At 49.2% G+C, this 16,809-nt stretch overlaps 1 protein-coding gene across 1 annotated transcript; it reads left to right on the top strand.

Moving 5' to 3' along the window:
* Window positions 1-4,742: 4,742 nt before the first annotated feature.
* Window positions 4,743-7,634, top strand: GJD4 (gap junction protein delta 4). Its single transcript, XM_059056410.2, has 2 exons — window positions 4,743-4,806; window positions 6,712-7,634. The coding sequence occupies exons 1-2, from the start codon at window positions 4,743-4,745 to the stop codon at window positions 7,632-7,634; spliced, it is 987 nt and encodes a 328-aa protein (XP_058912393.1).
* The last annotated feature ends 9,175 nt before the right edge of the window (window positions 7,635-16,809 follow it).

Below are 16,809 nucleotides of genomic sequence, written 5' to 3' on the forward strand. Positions count from 1 at the left end.
GACATGGAAGCAACCTAAGTGTCCATCAAGAGATGAATGGATAAAGAAGATGTGGCACATATGTACAATGGAATATTTCTCAGCCATAAAAAGGAACGAAACTGAGTTATTTGTAGTGAGGTGGATGGACCAAGAGTCTGTCATACAGAGTGAAGTAAGTCAGAAAGAGAAAAACAAACACCATATGCTAACACATATATATGGAATTAAAAAAAAAAAATGAAAAAAAATGGTGAGAAGAACCTACGGCCAAAACAGGAATAAAGATGCAGACCTACTAGAGAATGGACTTGAGGACACAGGGAGGGGGAAGGGTAAGCTGTGACAAACTGAGAGAGTGGCATGGACATATGTACACTACCAAACGTAAAATAGACAGCTAGTGGGAAGCAGCCGCATAGCACAAGGAGATCAACTCGGTGCTTTGTGACCACCTAGAGGGGGGCGGGGTGGGGAGGGAGACGCAAGAGGGAGGAGATAAGGGGACATATGTATATGTATAACTCATTCACTTTGTCGTAAAGCAGAAACTTACACACCATTGTAAAGCTATTATACTCCAATAAAGATGTCAAAAAAATACATCTATCCACTCTTTTTTAGATTCTTTTCCCATGTAGGCCATTACAGAGTATTGAGTAGAGTTCCCTGTGCTGTAGAGGAGGTCCTTATGAGTTACCTGTTTTATATATGGTGGTGTGTATGTCTCAATCCCAGCCTTCAATCTGCATTCTCAAGACTCGACAGGGTTCTCAGGAGGGGCCTCAATACATTTGGGAGGAATGAATCCTCAGCTCCGTGAAGAGAGGAAAACAAGCTCAGATGGGTTAATGTTTGTTCAGGGTCAAACACTGGTATGTGTTTGGAACCAGATCGGAACCCAGACCCTCTGACCTGGAAGTCTGTACTCTTCCCCTAAAGACCTCTTTGACTACCGGCGACTGTTTTGTTTTGTTTTGTTTTGTTATTTTCCTGGTACGCGGGCCTGTCACTGTTGTGGCCTCTCCCGTTGCGGAGCACAGGCTCCGGACGCGCAGGCTCGGCGGCCATGGCTCACGGGCCCAGCTGCTCCCGGCGACTGTTTTGATGAAGAATTTTGAACTGTTTGGACGTGACCTGAAAATAAAAATCCCCCAGGCGTATCTGTGGCCGGTGCAGCAACCCCATGCTGGATGCCGGGGAACAGCTCCACTGAGTCCCTGGTCCCTGCTCTGCAGTGTGGTCCCACTGCTTCCCCCTCGGACCCACATGTTCAGTGAGGGTCCTGAGAGGTTGCACTGTGTCACATGGTGCATACACAGGCCCTGGAAAGGATTGGGGACCATTTAGTAACTTTTGCTACGTAGGCCTGGGTCTGGGCAAATTAGAAAAGAGAGTAGGAATTACGAGGACTCCCTCCCTCCCCTGCCTCAGTCTTGGTTCAAATGTGCCCTCCTTAGCGAGGTTGTCTCTGGCCGCCCTACTACCCCTGGGCATCCTTTACTCCCATCTCCACTTCATTCTCCTCTCCAGCACTTACCGCCAGCTAATTAGTAATTTATTTTGCTGAAGATACTTCCCTTGTTTACTGTCAGTTCTTTCCACGAGAATGTAAGTTCAACGAGGGCAGCAATGTGTTTCATTCTCTGTGCCGAGAACAGTGCCTGAGACATAGTAGGTGCTTAGTAAATATGGACCGAACTGTGTTTGTCACACTAGCGATCATATTTTAAATGGCATCCATAAGTCACAGCACATCAATAGTAACAGTAACAGTAAGTAAGAGGACGCCTCCCTCCTGCCTGGATGGTGAGAACATCTGTTGGATTCCATTTCAGCTGATATCACAGCGTCTTATTCCATTCGGGCTGCTGTCACAAAATGCTATACACTAGGTGGCTCAGATACAAGAGAAATTCATTTCTCACAGTTCTGGGAGAATAAGCTTTCTCCGGCCTCTTTCAAAAGGGCACTCATTCCATAAATCACCTCCAAAGGTCTCACCTCCAAATATCGTCACCTTGGGGGTTGGGATTTCAAGGTATGAATTTGGGGGGGGGACACAAACATTCAGACCACAGCACTCAGGAAGGGTGTTCTGACTTACTGCCCGACACCCGGGAACAAAAAGCAAGCTGGTGGTGGAGACTTGTGTTTTCTTCATAAGGAAAGCCTGATTCTAAGTGACTCTTGGTACCCGGGCATCCCTTCTACCCGTAAAGTCTGTCCTGCCCCTCTGCTTAGATTCCAACGGTGTCTTAGAAAGACTTCCATGAAAAAGTTAAAAAAATACAATTTCAAATACTTGAAGTGCTAACATTGTACTATGCAGATAACTGAATTTCTTTAACACTCTGCAGAGTTGAAAACTTTTTTGTACTTTTAATGTTTCATGGATCAGACATTCTCTGGCCAGGGCAGGGACACCGAATGTCATGTAAGTGCTCTACTGAGGCTGGTGGTCTGGGCTATACCTTTAATTTCAAGATTAGGAAAATTAGCAAGGGGGCTGAGTGGATTTTAAGGTATTTTCTAAATCTGCATGAATCAACAAGTCTGTGGAGAATGGAATTTGGGGGGTTTTGTATTCCCCATGGGGACCAGTCTGTGCTGTCTTGTGGGTGATATGGTTTAGTGGACAGATGCACATCTCAGAAGTCAGCATGGAAAAAGGAAAAAGAAAAGGAAAAGGGGGAAGGCAGAAGTGTCCCTGACTCCTGCTGGGTTTCTTTTCCTTTGGGCCGAGCACAGGACTCCCCTGGATATTCTCTCCACCCCACAGACAGGCGAATCAGAGTTCCCCATCGATTCTGGGGTAATTTTATGGAGGGGGAGGTTACAGCCCCTCCTCTCTGTCCCAGGAAAAGCAAGAGGCCCTCTAGCAGGAGAGAGAGGAAACAAAGGAGAGAGAGAGGAAGAAGGACAGACCGGGGGCCAGGTAGACTTAGAGGAGGGGAGGCCAAGTGAAGAAGGAGGGGGAGGGGACAGGCAGCCAGAAGATGCTGTGGGAGCAAAAGGAAGGGCTGAGGGTGGGAACCCAGAGGAGCAGACCCTGAGATCCACCACCAGCCACTCCCGTGCGTAATTCTTTATATTTTTAAACCATTTTCATGCCTATGATCTCACTTTGCATGTCACAGCCACTCTATGTAGGTAAAAGGCACATTTTTTTTTTCTACTTCACTGATGAGAAAACTGAGGCGTGAAAAGCCCTAATGATTTGCTCAGGGTCACAGCGTTCTAATTGAATCCCCATGCAGGATAGGCTATTTATCTCACACAGCAAAATTCAGTCATCGCTTTCCTGGTCTTTCCATTGTTAAGCCAATAACCTGAACGGTCTATTAGGAAGTGAAGGTATTTTCCTTTATTTTATACTTGAACCCTTGAAACAAGTACTTCAGAATTTTAATGTGACTACAGTTCCTCTAAATTTCATTGTTCGTGTCAAAGCGTTTGACTAAAATATAGCAAAACTACTGTTCCTTTCAAGGGGGTCAAAATGTTTTCTGTGGGTGGAAACGTGTCCTGTGCATGAAGATGAAAGCATCTTTGTTGTACTCTTCCTTGGGGACTCTTTCTAGGGTTATTACTAAAGTCAAGAATAGATCAGAAATGGAGAAAAGGTAGGATATCAAGAATAGCTTTCATGGAAAATTGAAATCATTCCTTTTAAAGTTCACAAATTCCACTCAGAGGATCGACCCCCCAGCCTTGCAGGATGGGCTCTTCCCAGATAGAAAGGTGGCAGCCACGAGAGGATTTTGATGCAACTGTGATTGATGTCAGTGGGTCCAGACGGTGATATTTTATGACAAATTTAATGGACATTTGTTAAGCTGATTCAACGGCACCAGCCCTGGGCTCGATGGGGCCGGGTGATACAAAAGGAGGACATCGTCTCTGAAGGTCTTTGGGGCCAGTTGGGGATGGAAATGGCACCGATTCGAGTTTTGCACACCCTCTGCACACCATCGTTTCATGTCTGTCTCCCACAAACCGCACTGTAAGACAACGCTATCGGGAGATTCAGTGACCCCGGGTGACCAGGTGGCTGCCCCCAGTTTTGCATCCAGGTCCTTTGTCTCTGAGTGAAGGGCGCTCGTCACTAAGCCAGACAGGAAGCAGCTACGGAATGACTGTGTCACAGCCTAACGCTGGGACACGCATCCCAGGTGCAGATTCCTGCTGGCACCTGCGGTATAGGATTTCAGAGTTGAGGACAGGATCCTTTGGGGCTCGAGTTATGGTGGGTTATGCTTCACAGAAGAGACGAAATATGGACATTTTAGTGCTTCTATAAGCAGTGAAAGAGTGGGTGTGGAAATGTTTTCAAGGAGGAAATGCCTTTTTAATAGAGACTTGGCTGGTTAACAGAACTTTTCTTTCTTGGGATGAACATCATTGCTTCTCTCATATGCTGAAGCATCAGCTCTCCTAGTGGAGACACGTGAGCACTGCCAAGGGCCTGGAATGTCCCAAGAGGGTAAGAATAGCCACAGTGAGAGACGGCTGCTTCTGGCCTCTGGTCACTGCAGTTGTCAGGAAGGCTTTGCCTCAAACAGCTCGGGACCGTCTCAACTGGAGACAGAAGAACGACCTTGTGCTCCTGGGCTTGAATCTTCCCTTTCGTATCTCCAGCTCTCACCTGGGAGTCTTTTGTAGCTAAGATACATTTTTTTCCTGCAAAGATTTCCCACCTCCTCGGAGAACACAGGCTCCGGAAGTCTCCGGCCGCCTTGAGTCCGTGTCCCCCTGAAAGCATGGACCAGCTGGACCTGCTGGGGTTCCTCGTCATCACCCTAAACTGCAACGTGACCATGGTGGGTGAGTAGCGCCAGCCCCTGCAGAACACTCGTTCTGCCTTGGGTCACTTTTCCTGGCCCTCCCCCATGAGTAAGGCCTGCCTATCCCTGGAGGACGGAGCCAGGGCTCAAGCTTTCCTCTAATTCTCCATTATTTAAGGAGGCTCCCCCATCCTTGAAGGATGTCTTGGGAGCGAGCGATGTTTCTCTCAAGGGGAGTCTTTTTGCTGACATTCGGGGGCTGAGCAGATGGGAGGGGTATTTTTGTGTAACTCTTCTCTGGCTACGTTACCAGGAAAAGGAACGATACAGTCAAAGTTAGAGAAATTCATGCCTTGAGTAAGCTTTCTTGTTCATCTTTTTAGGGTTTATCCTTGAAGCTCCATCTGTAAAGATTAGTAAGGTCTCTGTGCACTTTAAACCAAATCCCAATTTTAGTTTAGTTTTTGTTTTTTTGACAAAGAAAGTAATGTTTTCTGAGTTTGGTGTATCCAAGTTAAATTTTCAGAGAGGTATGGGTATCCTAGTAAAGGCGATTGAGAAAAGGGTTAAAATACGTCTGTGAAGTGGTTGATATTTTTCTTCTTCATTGCTTTTTAGACGAAGCCAACTTGGTTTTAAAAGTTTGAGTTAATGACTTTATCACGTAATGGTCGCACAGTCCTTGAGTTGAACTGCCTTCATTTATAAGAGAGTTTAGTTTTTCTGATGTCAGGTGATGATTTCTGTATCTCATCACAAAACAGAATATTTACAAATTATTTTGACTGGGTCTTCAACACACTCCAAAATAGTTGACTCATGAAATGAAAATAGGACTTAGAAGTTATGTTGATTTCTATGTTAGCCTCGTTTATTCATGATAACTTGAAGAAAGACAAACTTCAATTCATAATAGCTGGAATAGGGGGGAAGGAGTTCTGAATTATTGAAGAGTCTAAAACACTGAATGTTCTTCAAGAAATTCGATTTCAAGGGCTACAGAGCAACATGAAAGGGCTACAGAGCCCACCGATTACATAAAGATCGTGTGGAGCCTTACCATAGAGAAAACTCACTGAAATTAGTAGCTTGTATTCGCTATACACAGTTACAGGAATGCACTAACATCCTTGAAAAAGTTCACTCTTTTTAAGAGGAAGACTTTATTTACATCCGCCAATTTTCTTTCTAGAACTTTCAGCCCAAACTGAACTAGCTGAACTAGATTAAACATTTTAGTATCCATGCTTCTTTAAATCTGCCAATTTCAAAGCATTTTACAAACACGTACAGGCATACCTCGTTTTATGGTGCTTCTCAGATACTGCATTTTTTTTTTTTTAAACAGTTGAAGGTTTGTGGCAACCCTGCCTCAAGCAAGTCTATTGGCGCCATTTTTCCTACAGCATTGGCTCACTTCATGTCTGTGTTTCACATTTTGGTAATGCTCACAATATTTCCAACTTTTCCATTGTTATTATATTTATTCTGATGAGCTGTGATCAGTGACCCTTGATGTTACTACCACCAGTGGCTGAAGGCTCAGAGGATGGCTAGCAATTTTTAGCAACGAAGTATTTTTTACTTAAGGTATGTGCGTTGTTTTTCATCATGCTATTGCGCGCTTAATAGACCAAGGTATAGCGGAAACATAGCTTTTATATGCACTGGGAAACCAAAAGATCCGTGTGACTCGCTTTTCGGGGGGTGGTCTGGACCTGAACCCGCAGTATCTCCGAGGTGTGCCTAGTTGGACGCGCTGTCCGACACCTTGTAAGTGCTCATTAGACGCTCGTCCAGGGAGCTAACAGGCTGCTACTGTTGCTGTGGCTAAAACACACGCTTACACACGTAGTTCTCCAGGCTCGGCACCAGTAAAGACTGAAAACTGAGGCTGGGAGGAGGTGTGTTTGTACGGCTGTGATGGTGGCCTTCCTCTTTCCAGGGAAGATCTGGCTTCTCTGCACGGTGCTTTTGAGGACGGTGGTGCTCATCCTGGCCGGGTCGCCGGTCTACCAGGACGAGCAGGAGAGGTTCGTCTGCAATACTCTGCAGCCCGGATGCGCCAACGTTTGCTACGACATCTTCGCCCCCATGTCCCACCTGCGCTTCTGGCTGATCCAGAGCGTGTCCGTTCTCCTTCCGTCCGCGGTCTTCAGTGTCTACGTGCTGCACAAAGGAGCCGAGCTGGCGGCACGTGGGTCCCGCTGGCCGGATGATGGCTCGGAGGACCACGACGGCCCTGAACTGACCCCTGGGGCCAGGCGCTACCTGACGGTGCCGGACTTCTCCTCGGGCTACGTGGTCCACCTCTGCCTCCGGACCCTGACGGAGGCAGCTTTCGGTGCCCTGCATTACCTCCTCTTCGGATTCTTGGTCCCCAAGAGATTCTCGTGCATGCACCCTCCTTGCACCAGCGTGGTGGACTGTTACGTCTCCCGGCCCACGGAGAAGTCCATCCTGATGCTTTTCGTCTGGGCGGTCTGCGCGCTGTCCTTGCTGCTCAGTGTCGCCGACCTGGTCTGCAGCGTGCGCTGGAAGACGCGCAGGCGACACGGCGGGGCCCGGAGGAGGCCGTGTCAAGGGGCGGGGAGTGCGGCGCGGGAGGGACACGGGGCGCACGGGGGACGTGGGGCGCGCGCTCGCCGGGGCCTGCGGACTGGAGGGCAGGGCGCGTACGGCCCCGCCTCGGAGCCCACCGAGCCGGGGCATCCGGAGCTGCCAGGGGAGGACGAGAGCGACGCGCTGTCCTCAGCCAGCGACCAGCCGCGCAGGGCCGGGCCAGGAGCGGCGGCCCCGGGGTGGGAGGAGCGGCCCTGCGCGCCGAGCACCCCGCTCCCGGGCCCCAGCAAGTCCGAGTGGGTGTGAGCGGCCGGCGTCCCGCCCCGGGAGCGGGAGCGCGGCGACCAGGGCCGAGAACATCGACCCGCAGAAAGGTGAGCTGGCGGGACAGACCGACTTCCCGAGAGGCTCCGGTGCTGCGCAGCAGGGATTTAATTTAGATGAAGCCTTCTGGGGGGCACTGCACTTGGCGTTCGAGTGCGGTGGCAGCTCCAGGGATTAACCGGCGAGCATCAGGTCCATGAGTCTGTCGCACTCCAGTTCCATTGTCTCATTTTGCCGCAGTGTGGGCTTGAAAAGCACGCTCTTTGGATTTACAGAGCTCACGAATATTTTAATGTTTTCGGGTGACTTATTTCGACGGTTTGTTGTTGTTGTTTGTTTTGGTTTGTTTTTCTGCTTAGCCAAAAAGGGCATCTGTTACGCACGTCATCCATAGAGGGATATTAGTTTAACTTCTCCAAACCCCTTTAATAAAATTAATGCTGTTTGCGTTGCCCTATCACACTTCCTACTTCACTGTGTTAAAGGAGAAACCACAAATGCAGGAAATATGACTGAAAACTTTGGGGTCTTTTGGGGGGCATCCTGGGTTGTTACTGCATGTGGGTGTGAGGTTCACAGGATGAAGGGTGGCCGCTGGCTGGCTTTAGTGTCGCCGGGCTCGTGGCTGGGTGGCTGTCCTCACTGAGCAGAGCGGGGCACTCTGGCTGCTGACGACAGGCCTAGAGTTGCCACAGGGCTTCCAGTCCCGGCTCTGTGTCCTTGGGACGGTCATACAGTTAGGGCTGCCCTGAGGGTGTTCGTGTCCCAGGGGAGCAGATGAGGAATGCTGCGGGTGTTCCAGCCTTGTGGTCTGTGCTGATGCTCCGGCGGGGTGTGTGTGTGTGTGTGTGTGTGTGTGTTGGAGCGTGAGTCTGTTAGAGCTTCCGTGCTGCCTTCAGCTGCCACGCAGAAGACACAGTGCAGCAGAAAGGGGGGGTAAGGCTGCTCCTCTTCCGGTGAGGAAGAGCCACTGGGTGTCCCTCCAGAACGGATGAAGAACCTCTGGTCCCCAAACCCCCAACGCTGAGGAAGAGGAACTGCCCTCCATGCCAGCAAATCGTTTTTTTTTTTTTTTTTAAAGTGAACCAAGGCACCCAGGGAACCAGTGGGCACTTTTAACTGTTCTAAAGATGACTTTGACAGTGAAATATCAGCCGAGATGGGGAATGACATCCTCCTTGATCTATCTACAGAGTGTCAAAGCCATTGGTGAAAACTTTAAAAAAATCATCCCGAATTGGTTTTGGCATAAAGCTCTTTGAATGAACGTACCTGTTTTCAACCCCTGCGGTAAATCTCTCTCCCACTCTCTGTCTGCCTCTCTCTCCTCTCTCTCTCAGTTGCCCCTCAATCCATCGATAACCGCGAACTATGACTCAGACCCCTTCCTTCAGTATTTGGATTGATGTCTGGCACATAGCAAGTGCTCAATAAGTGTGCTTTTTGTGTCTGATATTCCTGAAGTATTCAGGGCCACATCTGGTTCTTGCCCCTTGCAGCATGCAGTTCTGGTGGACTTCCAAGGTTGGCCACAGTCTTAAAGGCATAAGAATTCTCTAGGGGCTTCATTGCTATTTTAAAAAATAAGTTCCATAGGCCCCTCAATACCCCAGTGTGAGCCTTGACAGTGTTGGGTGAAGAAAGGAAATCAAATTAACAAATATTGGTAGGTGTGCCCACGCAGGGCTCCCAGATGACAGCTAGGAAAGGAGGGTGGTGAGGGCTGAGCGGAGACTCGCTCCCAGCCGTGGCCCCAGAGAAAACTGGGCCCTGTTCTCCTTTGAGTCTTATGAGTCCATGCCTGGGTTGGGTTTACAAATGGTGCCTGTATTTGGGTGGCACTGGGAAGGGCTGCTTTGGCCTCTCTGCTGATGTCCCAAATCCCACTGTCAGAGGATCAGAGCCTTGAAGTGTTTTCCATGGAAAACTGTAAAATCCATTCAGAGTGATGGAGGCCGAGAGAGGGCGAGAGGCGTGGAGTCAAGGATGAGACATGCGGGTTCTGCCCCCATGTGCCTCACTTCTTGGCAGGTCACTCCCTTCCTCTGGGCCTCAGTTTCCTTCTCTAAGGGATGAGGGCCCAGACTAGATGATTCCTTAGTGTTCTTACATGGTTAGGAATCCACCAGTGATGGGTGCAGCTGTCGGTCCTTTGAACCTCAACAGGGGCTGGTTTATTAGGCCCCGTCCACCCTCTGCCTGCCTGAGCACTGGTCTCCGTAAGTGAAAATGGTCAGAACAGGAGAGGCCTACCTGTCCCGGGGAGAGCTGCCGTGGAAGAGATGCGGACCTCATGAAAGGGGGCCATGAGGACGGCTCACCAGCTCCCCACCCCGCTGAGAGATGGCAGAGGCTGCGTGGACAGGCGTGGGGTCGTGTGCTGTGACCCCTCACTGGGAGAGCAAGGTTGCAGAACAGGCTTCAGGCATTCTGGAGCGTGGCTGGCGGTGTCAGCATGACGGTGGCCGCCGTGCCAGAACACACACACGGGGTAGCCCTCCTCTTCTCTTTGCTCTCACAGGCCACTGTACATCTCCCCTGGTTCAGAACTTAGGTTTTGAAGCCTTTGAAGATCTTTGCTTGCTTTTTCTTTAAAAAAATTATTTATTTATTTATTTTTGGCTGCGTTGGGTCTTCGTTGCTGTGCGTGGACTTTCTCTAGCTGCAGGGAGCTGGGGGCTACTCTTCGTTGCGGCACGCGGGCTTCTCACTGCGGTGGCTTCTCTTGTTGCAGAGCAGGGGCTCTAGGCACGGGGGCTTCTGTAGTTGTGGCGCATGGGCTCAGTAGTTGTGGCTCGCGGGCTCTAGAGCGCAGGCTCAGTAGTTGTGGCGCACGGGCTTAGTTGCTCCGCGGCATGCGGGATCTTCCCGGACCAGGGCTCGACCCCGTGTCCCCTGCATGGGCAGGCAGGTTCTTAACCACTGCGCCACCAGGGAAGTCCTGAAGATCTTTTCTAGTCATCTAAGAGGAGGGGAAAAAAATCTCAGACTGTATCCAAAAGGTGAAAAACGGCGAAAATCGTGTGGCTCTCATCCTCCTTTCCAAGATTTTGGTCCTCCTCTCCATCTTCGGCACGCTGGGTGAATGCAAGATGGTCCACGGGCTTGTGTTCCTCCCACAGAGTGTTCCTGAGTCACCCCGTGCCCAAGGTAGAGGCAGCAGGAGTTAAGGTAATTGTAGCTGCTGCAACGGGTCACCCCAGTCTTAAACATTTAACACAGTAGTTTCATAAAGTACAGAGCCAAGTTTTCTCGTTGATGGGCAGCTTTCCTCTGTGTGGTGACTCAGGGATCCTTCCATCCTAGGCTCTACCGTCTTCCATCTGCTGTGGAAGAGACCAGACTGGTTCCAAGGCCAGGTCTGGAGAGGGCACAGGGCACACCTGGCTAGAACTCGGTCCTGACTGCTTGCAAGGCTGTGAAGGGTGGCCTAGTTATACAGCTGGCCCTCTGCATCCGTGGATGGATTGAATTCAACCAACCATGGATCTAAAATTTAAAAAAGAAAAAAACTTCCAGAAAGTTCCCAAAAGCAACACTTGAATTTGCTGCATGCAGGCAACTATTTACATAGCATTTACATTGTATTTATAATTATTTACACAGCATTTATATCGTATTAGGAGTTATAAGTCATCTAGAGATGATTTAAAGCGTAAGGGACGATGAGCTCAGGTTATATGCGAATACTAGGCCATTTCATATACGAGACTGGAGCACCTTCGGATTTTGGAGCCAATTCCCAGCGGATAGTGAGGGCTGACTGTCCTGGAAGAAGGAGGAAAAGTCGGGGCCAACAGCTGTCCAGTATTTGCCTCGGGTAGCACCCATGCCCTGGGGACCTGCCCCGTGGGAGGGATTTAATGCATTTTCAGTGGCCAACGAACCAGTCTCAGGAGGGAAGCGAAGCGAGGACGTTGGCTCGGGTCCCTGCACAGGATGCACTGGGCCCGCAGAGAGGAGAAGGGAGGTGTCGAGGATGAAGAGAACTCAACGGAGAAGGGCCTGGCACCCAAATCACTTGTACTGGGAACTGCCCGCTTAGAAATGTGCGTTGCAGACGAGAAAGGATCTTAGTGGGTGTGAGTGCCCAGCGATGGCCTTTGCTCAGCAGGAGTGGCTCGTGCGATGCTGTGTCTAAGCCTAGCTTTCTAGGTCAGCTTTCCAGAAATCTTCCCGGTTGGTGTCCTGGCCGCGGTGGGCACCAGCTGGTGGAGCCCAGGTCTGAACCACCACGCCTGACCCTGGCCGCCCCTGAGACAGATGCGCGAGAGAGGGTGTGGAGATCGGTGAGATGATACTCGCGCTGGGCCGAGACGGGGATTATTTACGGAATGAGTAAACGCGACTCTTTTTCCGTAGGATGCTAAAATCCACTGCGAGAACCTACGTCGAATTTGCTGAGTGTGAATCTGGTTTCTGGCAGGAAGTGAGGAGGAGGCCGGTGTTTTGCAGTGAAGGCTCGTCCGGGGTCGCCCCCCCGCTGCGGAGATGCCGCCACCACTAAGTCGGCATCCCGACCGCAGGACCCGGCTGGCAGCCGAGCCCCCGAGCCCCTGCCAGCTGTGTTCTGGCTGTTCTGTGGGAGAAATGTTTCCTAGAAAGGAAACAGATGTCTCTCCCCCCCCCCACACCCCCACGTTGGAGATAGATGAATGTATATTTTTCCTCCCTCCTGTCCATCATAGGGTGATGGACGGCTTTCCTCAGGCGGCTTTCTCCTCTGCGCTGTGACCCAAGAGAGCGATGTGAGGTGGCAGAAAATCGAGCCGAAAGAAGTGACTGAGTTTTTCTCAGACGCGAACTCGCGTGAAATGCGTTTCATGGAGAATTCAGGAAATTCAAAATCAAATGCAAAAACTAGATCTTAGTGAGAGTCTCCTCCTTCCCCAGACAGGTGGCGCACAGAAGTACGCGACCCGTGTAAAGAATGCAGCGATTGTGTAGCACGTGCCTCTGGCCGACTGGCGTCCACATCCCAGGCTCCCAGCCAGTCGCCCTGCCCAGGGGGTGCTGGGGAGGGTTCTTCTCCCTGCAGCGCTCCCTCCCCCCTCTGGCGGGTGCTTCCTGCTTTCCACGCAGCCCCTGTGTGTGCTTTATCAATAGGCTGAGAAATGAGATTCCAAAGAAACGGAGCTATGTTGCTTAACCAGTATTTACTGAGCATCAGCTCTGCACCTAGCATTTAATCTCTTGGTTTTGTTTCTTTCTATGAGGCTAAGAGAAAAAAGAAAATCAGCTTATCACCTGAGAGGCCGGCAAACCGATGGGAAGAGTTCTAGCTAAAGGCCATTGTTCTGGTTCAAGTAACTCCTCCAATTCCTGTGAACTTTGACTTCCTCCGCCCTGAGCATGTAAGGACTGCCTTTGTGGGCTCCTTGGGAAATTCAGATGAGGTCGTGGAAGTGGATGCCCCCCGGCCAGAGAACAGAGCCGTGTGTAAGGTGTGTCCGGGGCGGTGGGTTCACCTATGCTTGATAGATGACTCTAAACAGGTCTCTCCAGGAATTCGTGCCGATACGACATTTGCACGAGGAGGAAGGGGTCCGCAGACTCAGGGATGCTCCCAGCCTCCTCCCCACATACATCCTTTCTGACCAGCAGAGGCCTCTCTTGGACCATATTTAGGATGTAATATTTCTAAGCACCAAAATGGTAATTTATTTCTGGTGGTGGTCTCTTGACCATTTTCACGCTGTTCTGTTCTTACTTATCCCCGCCCAGAAAGAGCAGGATTTAAGAAATCTCAGCAGCCAATCTGGGAATCGTATTAGGTTAACTTTGGAAAACAGGGGGTGAGAAATTAGGGCTAACGGAGAAATTGTGGGCACTCTGGCCTCCTGGGAAAGAGATAATTTAACAAGACAACGATTCATCCTCTTGGGGTTGAGAGGCAGCTTCTTATTTCTAATTTACTTTATTTTTGCCTACGGCGTCTGTCCACTTCCCTGGCTTTCATGTGATCAGGCTGCAAACTGCAAACATCTGGCCTGCGATGTGGATTTGTAATAAAAGATGACAGCTGAGACCCTCAGAGGTGGCGCGTTCAGAGTGGATCGTGCAAAGCTTGCAGTGTGACTGCCCAGGAAGCCGTGTAGTAGACGTGCCAACAGATGCAGATGTCTCTCTTCATTTACCATTCCTCCTTCCAGCTGCTTTTGCGAAACAGCCACAAAAATTCCCTTGCGGCTGTAACTTGTCAAATAAGGTATCTGCAAAGGTGCCTGAGGATTTTTTTTCCCCCTGGGTTTATGAAATGATGTGTTATTTTGTGTTTTAAGAATTTGTTTTCCTTTTCTTGTGCTTTAGGTTAAAGTGCTTTTGACCTCAGAAATAGTAGTTGAGAGGCAATGAAATGTCTATATAAATTGGTCTTCTTCACCTGGGATATTTGATCCAAAAAAAGCCTCACGCATTATTAAAGTTTACACTGAGCCTATCTAGGGCCATTTCCTTCAGAAATAAAAATTCAGTCATTTCATAGAGGTGGTTTGCGGGATTGGCCATTAGAAGGAAATAAAGTCTTATGCTAAAGCAGGTTCATCAGATTCTGTGTCCGGAGTGGTTCTTCCGAGAGCAGTTGAGAGCATCGTTAAAGCCTGTGCTCCAAGGACAAGGAAATGTTTCCATTCTCCCGCCAGCCTAGGGCTCTGGGAACAGTAGCTTTTTTGTTTGTTTGTCTTTGTTTCCTCATCTATTAAAAAGAAGTGTCACCTTTCAGAAGTAAGATAAATGTAAATATGGAAGATGACTTGTTGTGTCCACGTATTTATTGAGCATCTTTAATATGTCTGGTACTTGTCCAAGGCAAGAGATGAGTTGCAAGAGAAAGATAAGGAAAGGCCATCCTTGATTTGGAGGATGTCTTTTGATGAGAGACAATTGGGGAATAAATGCAGGCGACATATGCTTAAAAATTAAATTTCATGGTTCAGACTTGGATATTTTATTACAAAATTTCTGTTGTTTATAAATAAAGCACCATTGAGCCGAATGGCAAAACTTCTCAGAGTAGAGGAATTGGGCCACCTCCGTCAGTCACGTGGTGGCTGAGCCTCGGGTGTGAAGCTACCGCACCTTCCTGGGCCCTTCGGGTGCCCCTCCCTCAGGCACTTGCCTCTTCACTGCCCTGCTGGCCGTGGCTCCTCCCCTAGACTGTACCCCTGGGAGGCCTCCCAAGGCCGTTCCCTCCAGCACCTATCTCATCATCTTGGAATCTTCCATCTGCCAGGGGCCTTAGTGACTCAAACTTAACGAGCTAATTTTACACCTGCGTAAATGGAAGGTCCAGGAAGGTGAGGTCACTTATCTAATATAATCTGGCCAGCTGGTGGCCAAACCTTCCCACTCCCAGCTGGTTTTGGTCCTTCCATGGCTCCGGGGTGCCTTCTTGAAGGCAGTCAGACAGGAGGGGTTATTGTCCGCAAAGCTGACGTTGACAACAGTGTAGGCTTTCTAGGAGGTTAACAAATGAACAGAGGGTGCACGGTCCCCATAGAGTGAGTCCTACATATATATATTCACACACACATACGTATATACATATTCTTTTCCATTATAGTTTATTACAAGATGTTAAATATAGTTCCCTGTGCTCTCCAGTAAGACCTTGTTGGTTTTGAGCAAGTCCTGAAGAGTGGTATTTGAGGCTGTATGCGAGGTCTACAGTAGAAGAAGAATGCGATTGGTGTCTGATTACAAGTTAGAGCGGCAGACATTTCTTGAAGTTAAAACAGTTATAATGGAAATATAAGAACATAGAAGTTTTGTAATAATGCTCCTAGCCTCCCTCTATAACACAACATCACAACCTTTTTGTAGTCTTAGCTTCTCAGGTGTTAAAATTTATAACTGCACTTGTAATACTTTTGTTCTGCTTTTCCCCCTTGCTCACCAATCATACACATTGTTCATGATTCTCTGATCTTTATCAGCCATTTGAAGGGATGAGGAATAATCCACCAAGTGACGAGATGCTGCATCTCTAGCATAGCCTCTGCTGCGGAGCATTCAGATTACTGTTGAATAAAGTGCTTCTAGCTTTTTTTTTTTTTTTTTTTTTTTTTTTTTTTTTTTTTTTTTGCGGTACGCGGGCCTCTCACTGTTGTGGCCTCTCCCGTTGCGGAGCACAGGCTCCGGACACGCAGGCTCAGTGGCCATGGCTCACGGGCCCAGCCGCTCCGCGGCACGTGTCATCTTCCCGGACCGGGGCGCGAACCCGTGTCCCCTGCATCGGCAGGCGGATTCTCAACCACTGCGCCACCAGGGAAGCCCTAGCTTTTTGATACTAGACAATAAGATAGCATGGGCACACAGGCCTTTTCTCTTATTAGATTATTTCTCTGTGATAAATTTCCAGAAAATTTTTGTTAAAGTTTGCATACAATCTCAACTATTAAACCACTTTTGACTCCAGGCAGACCACTTGTGATGCTTCCATAATTTCGTGGGTTGAATTTAAAATGCTAACCCTGAAGATGCCATTTGCCTGTCGTGCTTTGTGTAGAGCTTGGGGGAATTCCCTCCAGGGAGATGGCGTGTCTGAGTCCCCCACTAAGCAAGCCTGTCAGTGAAGTTGACCTGGGGCATGGGACTGAGTCCCGGTGACACACGTTAGTTACATTTTAGTAATTAACCAGTTAGTAAAATAGTCAACCTTACCTATTAGAGGACTTAAATCCAATAAGATTTACAAGTTGGGCCAACTTTTCAAAGAACTTGATCAGCTAGGTGTGTTTCAGTGCATTCCGGGGTGTAATTATTTAAATCATGATTTTTCAGCTTGGCAGCCCCCAGACCCAGGTACGCCTGGACGTCAGGGTGCTGACGAGCTGTCGAGAGACGGTGGGATCTGCACGGCCCTGACGGGTGGGACTGGGGACTGAGGAAGAAGGGTGAGATCCTGGGTACTTGGTAGCTTTACACCAAAGAGGGAACCCTGGTGGAAGATGGGTGCTGATGGTTTCTGGTTTGGAAGTGCCGAGGTTGCGTTGTCTTGTGGAGCGTTCAGGAGATGCCCAGCTGGAAGTCGGCCTTACTGGACCGGAGCTCAGAGCTGTTTGGCAGGAGAGACAGATGTGGGAATAGTCAGTGTAGAGCTGCTATCAGATCCTTGGGCATTGACGCCCACACTGTATCCTCTGCTTCAGGCAACCCC

Source organism: Kogia breviceps, chromosome 3, assembly GCF_026419965.1.
Source record: "Kogia breviceps isolate mKogBre1 chromosome 3, mKogBre1 haplotype 1, whole genome shotgun sequence".
Classification (NCBI taxonomy): domain Eukaryota; kingdom Metazoa; phylum Chordata; class Mammalia; order Artiodactyla; family Physeteridae; genus Kogia; species Kogia breviceps.

Excerpts from the sequence above, each read along its gene's own strand:
- GJD4 (XM_059056410.2), top strand. The coding sequence starts at position 4,743 with ATGGACCAGCTGGACCTGCTGGGGTTCCTCGTCATCACCCTAAACTGC. Across the intron at positions 4,807-6,711 it reads CTGCAACGTGACCATGGTGG|GGAAGATCTGGCTTCTCTGC; the intron begins GTGAGTAGCGCC and ends TCCTCTTTCCAG.